This window comes from Oncorhynchus mykiss, chromosome 30 (genome assembly GCF_057628025.1).
Source record: "Oncorhynchus mykiss isolate SJ-2025 chromosome 30, ASM5762802v1, whole genome shotgun sequence".
Taxonomy (NCBI): domain Eukaryota; kingdom Metazoa; phylum Chordata; class Actinopteri; order Salmoniformes; family Salmonidae; genus Oncorhynchus; species Oncorhynchus mykiss.
The window spans coordinates 16922513-16938496 of NC_143051.1; the positions used below are offsets into that span (position 1 = coordinate 16922513).

The following is a 15984-nucleotide window of genomic DNA, read 5'->3' on the forward strand; positions in this document are numbered from 1 at the left end:
GGTATACCCAGGTACACACCGCATACCCACTGATATGTATCAAAGTAGTGTGGTGGAAGTACACGCCATATCAATTAATAAGAGATGGAACAGATCAGAATGTTCAGGTTACAATTTGATTATTTCTTCACATTTTAGGCACAGCAATGTGCACACGGCAGTTGGCCTATGGTGGGATTTTGGCTATAGGCTGCTTTGAAGCAAGCTAAGACACGCTTCATAATAGGAAGTAAAACGTCCAGGTTTCAAACAATTAAGGAACAGGAAAAATATAGTGATGCTAATGATAGACCTAACCGTCTTCTGGTAGATGGAAAGGCTTTCCCAACAACCTTCTCTATTAAATGTTTACTAGCTTACAAGTAGCCTATCCCAACCGGTCAGAATGATATCATGAATATATGCGTCAATCCAGAGGTCATTTCTTTTGAAATCTCCATCTCATGTGACAGAAACAGCTAACCAAACAACAGAGCTAGGTGTCTGCACACTTGAATTAAAAAGGGTAAAAAAGTCATTTCTTAGATTTTCCCAGACCTCAAAAATGGTCTCCTGATGTGGTTCAACCATTGTCGTTGAGTTAGAACGTTTTTGTTGTTTTTATATAAAAATTGTGACAGAGCGAAGACATGATAAAAAATAAATACCCACTTAAAAGCCTAACTTACATTTCAGTAGTAAGCCTACTATTAGCCTACTGCACAGTACAGCTTGGGTTGGACTGACTGTGAAAGACCAATACGGCATTCACCATTTTAGGTCATTCAGAGTGTAGGTCACTGTTTCTCATAGAATTTATCACGCCGGGTGGGCCGTTTGAGACATTTTTGGCGACATTCAGGAGACATGAAGGTCATCCTCTGAGATGTTTGGACATAGTAACTGTTCTATATTCGTGTATGCCACCACCCCCAACACACTAACTACACATTGCCCTGGATCCTGTCCCATTCAAATAAATGGTTGTGGGGGGAAATGTGACTGCTCACAAAAATGTGTCTGCAATCAAAAACAGCACACACATACACACTCCGTTCTCCAATCTACCCTCCAAGAAGGGCGCGAGATCATGTTTAATTACAGTTCCAAGTAGCTAGCTGCTCAGTTTACCAAAAATCACACTTTTTTGGCCAATTACATTTACACAGGTGCTGCCAGCAGTAGACAATCTACAGACAGAATACAGACACACAGTCAACACACACAATATAAACACAGTAAACATAAAACCATTTATTTTATACATGACGGGATGTTAATTGCTTAATCAACTCCGGACCACACCGGTGTAAGCACCTGCTTTTAATACACTTTGTATCCCTCAACTACTCAACAGTTAACATTATTGTCAGTTACCTGTATCTATAGATGAAGAGGGAGGAATAGAGCACATAGTGCTGTTCAGAGGTGTACATAGTGCTAATGCAGTATAGGGCAGTTATTAGTATTACAGGTCATTGATGGAAGGTGCAGTGACCGACTCAATGCAAAGTCTATTACTCCCCATGAGCCCAATAGCCTGTTGGTGAGGGCCACAGCACCAACAGGGAAGACAAAGCACTAATAGCAACACCTATGGCGGGTAAGTGCTCGCACCGAAAAATAATGAAAAACAACTGTCCAAGTCCATTTCATTCCTTTGTCAGCATTGTATTACCTGACAACATATCGGGGGGTAATTCATTAGGATACAGGCTATGACTCTGGTACCAATCTCTTTCTCCCTGACAATCTCCCGCTCTCTCAGACATTGGCTAGTTTGGCCACTCAATTATAGGGCTTCTGTTTTAAGTTGGCCGATAAGCATCGCGTTAGGGCAGCTCCCATTTTACATCACCAATCCCGGTCTTTCAACTATATATCAAGCTGTGATGGCTCCATCACATCTGGAGCCGAGGATAAGGTTCAGCCAACACCTCACGGCTTTAACAGACCTCCTAGCCACTCTCAAAGGGCGACTAGGAGGGAGAAATGACACGTCAAGCAATCTTTCCTTAGCCTGAGACTTAAAACTGACAGTTACCATGGATCCCCTAACATCACACTGTTGATTCAGTATTGACTGGAGAGGCTGAAACACACAGAACACACCACGGGTGAATGGGCTGGCAGTACCGGTCATGATAAATGTGGCACCCGCTGCTTCAGTGTGACTGCAGGTGTCCGGGGTGTCGGCCTAACCACGACCCTGACCTTTGCGTCTGGCTATCCCCACAGGGGGAAGAGCAGAATCCACTCAGGACAAGCTACACCAGCAGGACAGTGGGGGGGTCAAACAGCTCTAACCACATGCCATTAATCTACATCTAGACTATATCTCATTACTTACTATCACGCATAGCTAGACTACATATCGCCATACAAACATATATTACCTAAATAATATCATAGCTAGACTACATATCGCCATACAAACAATTTATAATACCTACATAATATAACATGGCTAGACTACATAGCCATGCACATGCAAATTACATAATATAATACCTATACTACATATCGCCATATAAATTATATAACTATACTACATATCGCCATACACATGACATAATACCTAAATATTATAGCTAGACTACATATCACTATACAAATTATATAATATAATACCTATATAATATTATAGCTAGACTACATATCACCATACAAATTATATAATATAATGCCTATACTACATATCGCCATACAAACGATATACCTAAATATTATAGCTAGACTACATATCGCCACCCAAACAATATAATACCTATATTATGTCATAGGTAGGCTGTATAGCGCCATACAAACAATATATAATACCTGTATAATATTATAGCATAGCTAGGCTATAAACAGCCATACAAGTATTTAATATAATAGCATAGCTAGAGTATATATAGCCATAGAATCTATATAATAACCATATAATATTTTAGGATAGCTAGGCTATATATAGCCATACAAACTATATATTATAGCATAGCTAGGCCAATCAAACGATAGAAAAGTGAACAAATGTTAGCACATTTCTTGAAAATCAATGTCAGAAATATCTTTATTTACATAAGTATTCACATTGAAGTACCTTTGGCGGAGATTACAGCTTTGAGTCGTCTTGGGTATGTTTGTGTCAGCTTTGCACATCTGGATTTGGGGATTTTCTCCCATTTTTCCTGGAAGATTTTCTCAAGCTCTGTTAAGTTACATGGGGAGAGGCAGTGAACAGCAATCTTCAAGTCTTCCCACGGATTTACAGTGATATTCAAGTCTGGGGTTTGGCTGGGCCAGTCAAGGACTTCCCCATTAGTTCTCAAGCCATTCAAGCGTTGCTTTGGCTGTATGCTTGGAATCATTGTCTTGTTGGGAATGTAAATCTTAGCCCCAGTCTAAGGTCGTTTGCACTCTGAAGCAGGTTCTCATCAAGGATTTGGCTCCATTCAATGATGAGCTGTGCCTGTCTTTCTCCAGGACATAGCACTTTGCATTGCGCTTCACAGTCAGACCAGAGTAAAATTAGTTTAAATCAGACCACATCTTTTTTATCTTATGCTCTCTGAGTCTTTCACGTCATGCGCCTTTTTCTCAGGAGTGGGTTCTGTCTGGCTACTCTCCCATGACGCCCAAATTGCTGAAGTGCTGTAGAGACTGTTGTCCTTCTGGTAGGTTCAACAATTTCAGCCAAGGAACTGTGTAGTTCTGTCAGAGTGGTCATTGGGTTCTTGGTTACCTACCTGACCAAGGTCTTTCTTGTCCGGTTGCACAGTCTGGGTAGTTCCCTATGTTTTCAATTTTCCAATGATGGAGACCGCTGTATTCTTGGAAACTTTCAACAATCTAGAAATTGTGTAATACACTTCACCAGATAAAATGACAAAATTACTTTTTCCACATTTTGATACGTTGCAGCCTTATTCTAAAATGGACTAAAATATTTTTTTTAATCATCAGCAATCTACACACAATACCACATCATGACAAAGAAGAAAACTGGTTTAGACATTTTTGCATAATTATTAAAATAAAAAAACTGAAATACCGTATTTACCTAAGTACTCAGACCCTTTACTATGAGACTCGAAATTGAGCTCAGGTGCATCCTGTTTCCACTGATCATCCTTGAGATGTTTCTACAACTTGGAGTCCAGCTGTGGTAAATTCTATTGATTGGACATGATTTGGAAATGCACAGGAAATTGACAGTGCATGTCAGAGCAAAAACCAAGCCATGAGGTCGAAGGAATTGTCTGTAGAGCTCCGAGACAGGATTGTTTATAGGTACAGATTTGGGGAAAGGTACCAAAACATTTCTGCAGAATTGAAAGTCCCCAAGAACACAGTGACCTCCATCCTTCTTAAATGGAAGAAGTTTGGAACCACCAAGACTCTTTCCTAGAGCTGGACGACCAGCCAACCTGAGCAATCGGGGGAGAAGGGCTTTGGTCAGGGAGGAGACCAAGGGGGGAGACCAAGATGGCCACTGACAGAGCTCCAGAGTTCCTCTGTGGAGATGGGATAATCTTCCAGAAGGACAACCATCTCTGCAGCACTCCACCAATCAGGCCTTTATGGTAGAGTGGCCAGATGGAAAACACTACTCAGTAAAAGGCACATGACAGCCCGCTTGGAGTTTGCCAAAAGGCACCTAAAAACTGAACATGAGAAACAGAATTCTCTGGTCTGATGAAACCAAGATTAAACTCTTTGGCCTGAATGCCAAGCGTCACATCTGGAGAAAACCAGGCACCGCTCTTCACCAGGCCAATACCAGTGAAGCATGGTGGCAGCATCATGCTGTGAGGATGTTTTTCAGCGGTAGGGACTGGGAGACTAGTCAGGAAACAAGGGAAAGATTAACAGAGAAAAGTACAGAGAGATCGTTGATGAAAACCTGCTCCAGAGCGCTCAGGACCTCTGGGGTGAAGCAACACCTTCCAACAGGTCAACGACCCTAAGCACACAGCCAAAACAACGCAGAAGTGGCTTCGGGACAAGTCTTTGAATGTCCTTGAGTGGCCCAGCCAGAGCCCGGACATGAACCCGATCGAACATCTCTGGAGACCCGAAAATAGCTTTGCAGCGACACTCCCCATCCAACCTGACAGAGCTCGAGATTATTTGCAGAGAAGAATGGGAGAAACTCCCCAAATACAGGTGTGCCAAGCATCATACCCATGAAGGCTGTAATCGCTACCAAAGGTGCAGGGTCTAAAGGGTCTCAATACTTATGCAAATGTGATATTTCAGGGTTTTGCCATTATGGGGTATTGTGTGCAGATTGATGAGGGGGAAATAACTATTTAATCCATTTTAGAAAATGTGGAAAAAGTGAAGGGGTCTGAATACGTTCTGAATGCATTGTAATTACTGTACATTGGTAACCAGTTTAATTGCAGTAAGGCACCTAGGGGTTTGCGGTATATGACCAATATACCAGAACTAAGGGCTGTATCCAGGTACTCCACACTGCGACATAAATAAGACCAGCCCTTAGTCATTGTATTTTAGCCATATACCTCAAACCCCTGGGCCTTTTTGCTTATTTATAGCATAGCTAGGCTATATCCACTACCGTTCAAAAGTTTGGGGTCACTTAGAAATGTCCTGGTTTTAGAAAAGTGCATTTTTTGTCCATTAAAATAACTTTATCAGAAATACAGTGTAGACATTGTTAATGTTGTACATTTATTTCACCTTTATTTAACCAGGTAGGCAAGTTGAGAACAAGTTCTCATTTACAATTGCGACCTGGCCAAGATAAAGCAAAGCAGTTCGACACACACAACGACACAGAGTTACACATGGAGTAAAACAAACATACAGTCAATAATACAGTATAAACAAGTCTATATACGATGTGAGCAAATGAGGTGAGATAAGGGGGGTAAAGGCAAAAAAGGCCATGGTGGCAAAGTAAATACAATATAGCAAGTAAACCACTGGAATGGTAGATTTGCAATGGAAGAATGTGCAAATTAGAAATAAAAATAATGGGGTGCAAAGGAGCAAAATAAATAAATAAGTTAAATACAGTAGGGAAAGAGGTAGTTGTTTGGGCTAAATTATAGGTGGGCTATGTATAGGTGCAGTAATCTGTGAGCTGCTCTGACAGTTTTTGTAGTTCGTTCCAGTCATTGGCAGCAGAGAACTGGAAGGAGAGGCGGCCAAAGAAATAATTGGTTTTGGGGGTGACTAGAGAGATATACCTGCTGGAGCGTGTGCTACAGGTGGGAGATGCTATGGTGACCAGCGAGCTGAGATAAGGGGGGACTTTACCTAGTAGGGTCTTGTAGATGACATGGAGCCAGTGGGTTTGGCGACGAGTATGAAGCGAGGGCCAGCCAACGAGAGCATACAGGTCGCAATGGTGGGTAGTATATGGGGTTTTGGTGACAAAACGGATTGCACTGTGATAGACTGCATCCAATTTGTTGAGTAGGGTATTGGAGCCTATTTTGTAAATGACATCGCCAAAGTCGAGGATTGGTAGGATGGTCAGTTTTACAAGGGTATGTTTGGCAGCATGAGTGAAGGATGCTTTGTTGTGAAATAGGAAGCCAATTCTAGATTTAACTTTGGATTGGAGATGTTTGATATGGGTCTGGAAGGAGAGTTTACAGTCTAACCAGACACCTAAGTATTTGTAGTTGTCCACGTATTCTAAGTCAGAGCCGTCCAGAGTAGTGATGTTGGACAGGCGGGCAGGTGCAAGTAGCGATCGGTTGAAGAGCATGCATTTAGTTTTACTTGTATTTAAGAGCAATTGGAGGCCACGGAAGGAGAGTTGTATGGCATTGAAGCTTGCCTGAAGGGTTAACACAGTGTCCAAAGAAGGGACAGAAGTATACAGAACTCTCTGCGTAGAGGTGGATCAGAGACTCACCAGCAGCAAGAGCGACCTCATTGATGTATACAGAGAAGAGAGTCGGTCCAAGAATTGAACCCTGTGGCACCCCCATAGAGACTGCCAGAGGTCCGGACAGCAGACCCTCCGATTTGACACACTGAACTCTATCAGAGAAGTAGTTGGTGAACCAGGCGAGGCAATCATTTGAGAAACCAACCAAATTACGATTGTAGCTGGAAACGGCAGATTTTTAATGGAATATCTACCTAGGCGTACAGAGGCCCATTATCAGCAACCATCACTCCTGTGTTCCAATGGCCTGTTTTGTTAGCTAATCCAAGTGTATCATTTTAAAAGGCTAATTAATCACTAGAAAACTATTTAGCAATTATGTTAACACAGCTGAAAACTGTTGTCCTGATTAAAGAAGCAATAAAACTGGCCTTCTGTAAACTAGTTGAGTATCTGGAGCATCAGCATTTGTGGGTTTGATTACAGGCTCAAAATGTCCAGAAACAAAGACCTTTCTTCTGAAACTCGTCCGTCTATTCTTGTTCTGAGAAATTAAGGCTATTCCATGAGAGAAAATGGCAAGAAATTGAAGATCTCGTACAACGCTGTGTACAATTCCCTTCACAGAACAGCGCAAACTGGCTATAACCAGAATAGAAAATAGGATTGGCAGGCCCCGGTGCACAACTGAGCAAGAGGACAAGTACATTCGAGTGCCTCACAAGTCCTCAACTGGCAGCTTCATTAAATAGTACCTGCCTCACAATTCCTCAACTGGCAGCTCCATTAAATAGGACCCACAAAACACCAGTATCAACATCAACAGTGAAGAGGCGACTCTGGGATGCTGGCCTTCTAGGTAGAGTTGCAACGAACAAGACATATCTCAGACTGGCAAATAAAAAGAAAAGATTAAGATGGGCAAAATAACAGACACTGGACAGAGGAACTCTGAGTCGCCTCCTCACTGTTGACGTGGAATTTGGTGTTTTGCTGGTGTTTCGCTGAGTTTAGAAGGCTGCTATACTAAGCCTACTGATAATGACATGACTTATTATTATTATAAAGATGATCGTAATAATAACAAGAAGGAGATCAAGGAATAATGAGGGTTATTTTTATAAATATTATTTTTTCTGACAATTTGGAACAATGTAAACACAAAAAATATATAAATAAAACCAGTGAGGCTGGTCTAACATACATAAAGTATAAAGCCTTTATTGCAGCATAGCAAAGATTAAGCTCAAGGCTTGGTGCTCAAGCTCAAGGCTTGGTGCTCACGGAATCAGTAGGCTATTAAACACTCAAAAGAAGCAGGATGTCTTATTTCTGTAGATATATTGATGATTTAAAGCCAGGCACATTTAACAGTTAGGCTGTTGATTATAGACATAATTATGTTGGGGTTTCCGCTCTCCTCAATTTTCTTAGACAATAAGACAAGGGCTGTTTTCTCATCTCCTCATTCTGCTGCTGCCTCTACCATATTGTTCTCAACACCAATATGCTGGTTAACTTTGCTATTATGCACATAGCAACATGGTCTAGGAAAAGGCTTCAATTCAACAGCGCACTGATCTGTTTCAGAACCGCGGACAGCAACCACTATCCGACGCGGGAGAAAGCGCATCCGTTATAAAATAATATTATTTTTATTGTGTTGCACCATTGTTCCTAGTAATATAACCATATACAATTTCAGTAGCACGTCTTAGACTGATAGACTGTGCCATCGCCAAGGCCTCCACAATGCATCAGTCCACTCAGACAGGCACCAATCAGACCGGTGTCTTGTAAACCATAATTTGTAGTATTTTTTTTTGCTACTGCTCGACTAAAAATCTTGGTCGACCAACAGCTTATCGACCAAACAATCAACTAAATGGGGTCAGCACTAATACTAACTACACCATTCAGCTGTGGTGCACGGCCTGACAGGTATGAATCCCCAGTTGGCCTGATCAAAGTTGTTTCCTGTCCGACCGTGAACACCTCGTACACATCTGAAAGAGCTCCCACTAAGAGGAGAATGGGGATACAGACGCCCAACTACACACGCTTTTTCAGACTTCTCCCTCCCTCTCACCTCCCTCCTGTCCTTGGCTGAGGCTTTGAACCAAACACAAAAGAACTGATTGCTTTAGCGAGGGGATACACACTTACTCACTCGCACATCCACAAGTCACGACGGACAATGTCAGCCAACCGGCCCTGATTAGATGTATAGCTTGAGATGGTCTTCAGTAGCAGTCACTGACAGTCATCCTCTACGTTGAGTCATGTTTTACTAAGATGGGCTGGCTGAGAACGTTAGGAAAACGATGCCTTGTTGGGAATCGTAGGTGGCTCGTTTCAGTTCGTTTTACCTTGTTCTTGATACCATGCCTTGTTTTGAGGCGATTTGACTAATGTCACGTCTATGGCTCAAATGTACTAGCTAACCAACAACTGATTGTATTTGAGAGAGAAGAAGTGCAACTTTATGTTTTCAATAAAAATTGGAGATGAAATATAGTTGACATGTTGTCAGCCAACTGTCAGTTTTGCCCTATAGTTGAGCATGTTTTTGTTGCTAAACAACCAACCTGTCAAAAAGGCAAATGCAGTCGTATATCGTATGTCGTATATATTTTTTTATTTAACCAGCAACCTTTCGGTTACTGGCCCAACGCTCTAACCACTAGGCTACCTGCCGCCCAGTAATGGTAATGCCGGTATATTCCACATTACCTCCTTTGGCATGACTGATTGTGAGTTGATATCAATCAGCGAAAAATAAACAGCGGAAGAGTTTGAGTGAGACTTTGAAAATGTATACAGTGTAAGGAAAGGAGGAAGGAAAAATAATGAAGAAAGCATACCTTAACGTAGGACGGCTGTTTTTCCAGGATAAGATCGGCAACTTTTTTGGAAACCTACAGAGCGAGGACACAAAAAAAATAACCCAGTCAGACGCTTGTAAATGCCACCCCACCTGAGAGACACAGTTATCGTACTATGGTAGAGCAGGGAGAAAGAATAGAGGGCTTTGGTGTCTATCAATAACATAAGTCTTTAACCAAGAGGATTCTCACAATGTGGAATATCTGTATTGTTGATCAAACCGAGACTGAATTAGCCTACACTTTACTACGAGACTGAATTAGCCTTCACTTTACTACTAGACTGAATTAGCCTACACTTTACTACGAGACTGAATTAGCCTTCACTTTACTACTAGACTGAATTAGCCTACACTTTACTACGAGACTGAATTAGCCTTCACTTTACTACTAGACTGAATTAGCCTACACTTTACTACGAGACTGAATTAGCCTTCACTTTACTACGAGACTGAATTAGCCTACACTTTACTACGAGACTGAATTAGCCTTCACTTTACTACGAGACTGAATTAGCCTTCACTTTACTACGAGACTGAATTAGCCTTCACTTTACTACGAGACTGAATTAGCCTACACTTTACTACGAGACTGAATTAGCCTACACTTTACTACGAGACTGAATTAGCCTACACTTTACTACGAGACTGAATTAGCCTACACTTTACTACGAGACTGAATTAGCCTTCACTTTACTACGAGACTGAATTAGCCTACACTTTACTACTAGACTGAATTAGCCTTCACTTTACTACGAGACTGAATTAGCCTTCACTTTACTACGAGACTGAATTAGCCTACACTTTACTACTAGACTGAATTAGCCTTCACTTTACTACGAGACTGAATTAGCCTACACTTTACTACTAGACTGAATTAGCCTACACTTTACTACGAGACTGAATTAGCCTTCACTTTACTACGAGACTGAATTAGCCTACACTTTACTACGAGACTGAATTAGCCTTCACTTTACTACTAGACTGAATTAGCCTTCACTTTACTACGAGACTGAATTAGCCTTCACTTTACTACTAGACTGAATTAGCCTACACTTTACTACTAGACTGAATTAGCCTTCACTTTACTACGAGACTGAATTAGCCTTCACTTTACTACGAGACTGAATTAGCCTACACTTTACTACTAGACTGAATTAGCCTACACTTTACTACGAGACTGAATTAGCCTACACTTTACTACGAGACTGAATTAGCCTACACTTTACTACGAGACTGAATTAGCCTTCACTTTACTACGAGACTGAATTAGCCTACACTTTACTACTAGACTGAATTAGCCTACACTTTACTACGAGACTGAATTAGCCTTCACTTTACTACTAGACTGAATTAGCCTTCACTTTACTACTAGACTGAATTAGCCTTCACTTTACTACGAGACTGAATTAGCCTACACTTTACTACGAGACTGAATTAGCCTTCACTTTACTACTAGACTGAATTAGCCTTCACTTTACTACTAGACTGAATTAGCCTTCACTTTACTACTAGACTGAATTAGCCTACACTTTACTACGAGACTGAATTAGCCTTCACTTACTACGAGACTGAATTAGCCTTCACTTTACTACGAGACTGAATTAGCCTTCACTTTACTACGAGACTGAATTAGCCTTCACTTTACTACGAGACTGAATTAAATCTATACTTTACAACTAGCTACTTAAGAATAGCCTATTGTGTGTGGTACAGTATGTGCTGTACTGAATGTAACATTGCCATTATTCAAATAATGTGTGTATCATAGTCTTCATTGGTGTTTTCTGAGAAGCAAAAGGTCAATGTTGCATTGATGAAATGGAATAAGAAATAACTACCAGGTTGCAGAAATAACTACCAGGTTGGGTTAACTACGATGTTGTAGAAATAACTACCAGGTTGTAGAAATAACTACCAGGTTGTAGAAATAACTACCAGGTTGGGTTAACTACCAGGTTGTAGAAATAACTACCAGGTTGGGTTAACTACCAGGTTGTGTTAATTTAACCCTGGACTAAATCATGCCAACCCTCTCACACAGCATGCGGTATTTTACTCAGTAGAAGAAACCATGTTTGTGCACCTACACAACACAACATACTCACAATAAATACACAAGGGACTGACTTGCCACCTAGCTACACATAACCTAGTACGTTGTGGATAGCATCTGACTTATAACACATTTAGGGCAAGGCTGTAGTGGGGATAAGACACACACACAGGGGGAGGGGGAGCTGATATATTGATGCTCAGTACACGGCTCCACAGTGAGGGGGAGCTGATATATTGATGCTCAGTACACGGCTCCACAGTGAGGGGGAGCTGATATATTGATGCTCAGTACACGGCTCCACAGTGAGGGGGAGCTAATATATTGATGCTCAGTACACAGCTCAACAGTGAGAGGGAGCTGATATATTGATGCTCAGTACACAGCTCAACAGTGAGGGGGAGCTGATATATTGATGCTCAGTACACGGCTCCACAGTGAGGGGGAGCTAATATATTGATGCTCAGTACACAGCTCAACAGTGAGGGGGAGCTGATATATTGATGCTCAGTACACGGCTCCACAGTGAGGGGGAGCTAATATATTGATGCTCAGTACACAGCTCCACAGTGAGGGGGAGCTGATATATTGATGCTCAGTACACGGCTCCACAGTGAGGGGGAGCTGATATATTGATGCTCAGTACACGGCTCCACAGTGAGGGGGAGCTGATATATTGATGCTCAGTACACGGCTCCACAGTGAGGGGGAGCTGATATATTGATGCTCAGTACACGGCTCCACAGTGAGGGGGAGCTAATATATTGATGCTCAGTACACGGCTCCACAGTGAGGGGGAGGTGATATATTGATGCTCAGTACACGGCTCCACAGTGAGGGGGAGCTGATATATTGATGCTCAGTACACGGCTCCACAGTGAGGGGGAGCTAATATATTGATGCTCAGTACACGGCTCCACAGTGAGGGGGAGCTGATATATTGATGCTCAGTACACGGCTCCACAGTGAGGGGGAGGTGATATATTGATGCTCAGTACACGGCTCCACAGTGAGGGGGAGCTGATATATTGATTCTCAGTACACGGCTCCACAGTGAGGGGGAGCTGATATATTGATGCTCAGTACACGGCTCCACAGTGAGGGGGAGCTAATATATTGATGCTCAGTACACGGCTCCACAGTGAGGGGGAGCTGATATATTGATGCTCAGTACACGGCTCCACAGTGAGGGGGAGCTGATATATTGATTCTCAGTACACAGCTCCACAGTGAGGGGGAGGTGATATATTGATGTACGGAGGAGGGGGTTGGGTAAGGGAGCTAACTGGAGCCCTGAACAGAACAGATGGTCAGACTGTTCAGCTGCTACGCTCACTTGCTCAACTGTGTGTATGTGTGTGCAGATGTTCAGCTGCTACGCTCACTTGCTCAACTGTGTGTATGTGTGAGCAGATGTTCAGCTGCTACACTCGCTTGCTCAACTGTGTGTATGTGTGTGCAGATCTTCAGCTGCTACGCTCGCTTGCTCAACTGTGTGTATGTGTGTGCAGATGTTCAGCTGCTACGCTCACTTGCTCAACTGTGTGTATGTGTGTGCAGATGTTCAGCTGCTACACTCGCTTGCTCAACTGTGTGTATGTGTGTGCAGATGTTCAGCTGCTACGCTCACTTGCTCAACTGTGTATGTATGTGTGTGTGTCCGTGCGAGAGAGAGCGAGAGGGTGAGTGAACGAGTGAAATAATGAATGTGAGATGGAGAGTTGGAGGGGATAGCCTCTGAAATCAACAATATTTAAAAAATAAATAAATAAAAATAGAAACCACACCTAACGCAAAGATGACTGTTTGTAAGATGCGTACATGCGTGTGTACATGCTTGGGAAATTCATTCTGTGTCAGGAGTCTATGCTTTTTGCAAGGAGCACGTGTGTTGGCACACACAAAGAAATGTAGGAGCACAATGAAAAATATTTGAGGTAATAAAGCTCCTAAATTAAAATTACAGATCGCACAGCAAGATATTTAGACGCATAGCAGTCGTTCGGTGTGAGGGGTCACTTCACTTATAGCACAACACCAGTCCCATTTAGGATCCAGAGAAAGGGCTCATCCCTGGTACAGAGACCCTTCTATTCACTCAAACAATTCATTCAAAAAACACGTCCACATCACCAAAAAGTAGCAGTGTGGAAAAGACCCAATCACCTGCAGGATCCCACACCACCACACAGATTAGCCTGCCCATCACCTGTGATCTGACAGAGCCCAACAGCGAGGTATAATTCACATATAATTGACTGGGATGCAGAGCGGAGTTAATAGCCCAATTTTCTGGCCTCACGCCCCATGTATTTTAGCTAAGAGCTGTCAATCAGCAAAGACTACTGGGTAGCAGTAATACATGGCACCCTATTCACTATTTAGTGTGCACTACTTTAGACCAGAGTCCTATGGGTCCTGTTCAAAAGTAGTTCACTACATATGGCGTAGGGTGCCATTTTGGACGCAGGCTACTGTAAGTGTTCTTCACCAGCTGCAGTTAGGGGTCTAAAAGCCAACAGCCAATCACATCGAATTCAGAAAGACAATCAACCAGTCATCACCCACGGTTTGTAGCCCAAAGGTTGAGACCATGAAGCTGGACAGAAATAGTGGGCGTTAATTTAGCCTATACCCGTTAGCCTATACCCGTTAGCCTATACCCGTTAGCCTATACCCGTTAGCCTATACCCGTTAGCCTATACCCGTTAGCCTATACCACTGCAGCATCCTAACATTTCTCAATCATACACTGAGTGAGACGTTTCTATGTCAACTAATTTGAGGAACATGTTGATTTCATGCAGAGCCGTAGTGGTAACACTCCGCGGTAATTGTCACATACAACTACCCACCGCAATTGGAGACCAGGACTCAATGTCCACCCTTTCCATTATTTATCCTACCTGCCTGGCTCCCCATCTCATTTCCTTACTGCCTGAATAAAACTAAATGTTGATTTGTCTCATGTACTAAATTTGAGAGTTCCATCTGAGGTCTGTGATGCTAAGTGTGTCAGAGAGGCAGGGAGTGAAGTGGATAAGTCCTATTTCTCTTATTACCTAAATGGCACAACACCAGCCCTAGTGATTTCTTAGCCAGCCTACTTTACCAGTACTGCACCAAATGAGGATTCTATAGTTTGTTAAGGGGAGACAGACAATGGTGATGTACTGTATATCAAGCAGCTAAGTAAACACGGTGGCCAATTAGACTGTCTACATCCCAAATAGAATAATATCACCTAAATCCCTCAAACTCAACTCTGGACATGAAAGCCAGCTATTGTTCCCCTCTAATCGGGGACTGATTTAGACCTAGGACACTAGGTGACCTCATATGTAAGAGTTGAGTGCCCCTGGACTATATGGTGGATAATATCATAGCCTATTCCCCAAAAGTAGTGTCCTGTGCAGAGAATAGGATGTCATTTAGGACACACCCGGAGCATGAAACCCAGGAAGAGTCCTGGTCAATATCAATGAGTGAGCTGGACCAACACACTCCTCCTAATACACCTGGATCAATACACACCGCCGGCCCCTTCCTCCTCCTAATACACCTGGATCAACACACACCGCCGGCCCCTCCCACCTCCTAATACACCTGGATCAATACACACCGCCGGCCCCTCCCTCCTCCTAATACACCTGGATCAATACACACCGCCGGCCCCTCCCTCCCTCCTAATACACCTGGATCAACACACACCGCCGGCCCCTTCCTCCTCCTAATACACCTGGATCAATACACACCGCCGGCCCCTCCCTCCTCCTAATACACCTGGATCAATACACACCAAGAACCACCAAGACTCTTCCTAGAACTGTCTGCCCGGCCAAACTGAGCAATCGGGGGAGAAGGGCTTTGGTCAGGGAGGTGACCAAGAAACCAATGGTCACTGACAGAGCTCCTCTGTGAAGATGGGAGAACCTTCCAGAAGGACAACCATCTCTGCAGCACTTTATGGTAGAGTGGCCAGACGGAAGCCACTGCTCAGTAAAAGACACGACAGCCCGCTTGGAGTTTGCCAAACGGCACCTAAAGGACTCGAACCATGAGAAACAAGTTTCTCTGGTCTGATGAAACCAAAATTTAACTATTTGGCCTAAATGCCAAGCGCCACATTTGGAGTAAACCTGGCACCACCCCTATGGTGAAACATAGTGACAACATAGTAGGAATCCTAGAAGTTAAAGAGAGACTTCC

At 42.9% G+C, this 15984-nt stretch overlaps 1 protein-coding gene across 1 annotated transcript in view; it reads right to left on the minus strand.

Moving 5' to 3' along the window:
* The window catches only part of vps50 (VPS50 EARP/GARPII complex subunit), a 222461-nt gene that overhangs the window by 180643 nt on the left and 25834 nt on the right, over window positions 1-15984 (minus strand). Inside the window, exon 5 of the mRNA XM_036971386.2 lies at window positions 9700-9753. Within this exon, the coding sequence (XP_036827281.1) occupies window positions 9700-9753 (54 nt within the window). The remainder of the gene's footprint in view (window positions 1-9699; window positions 9754-15984) is intronic.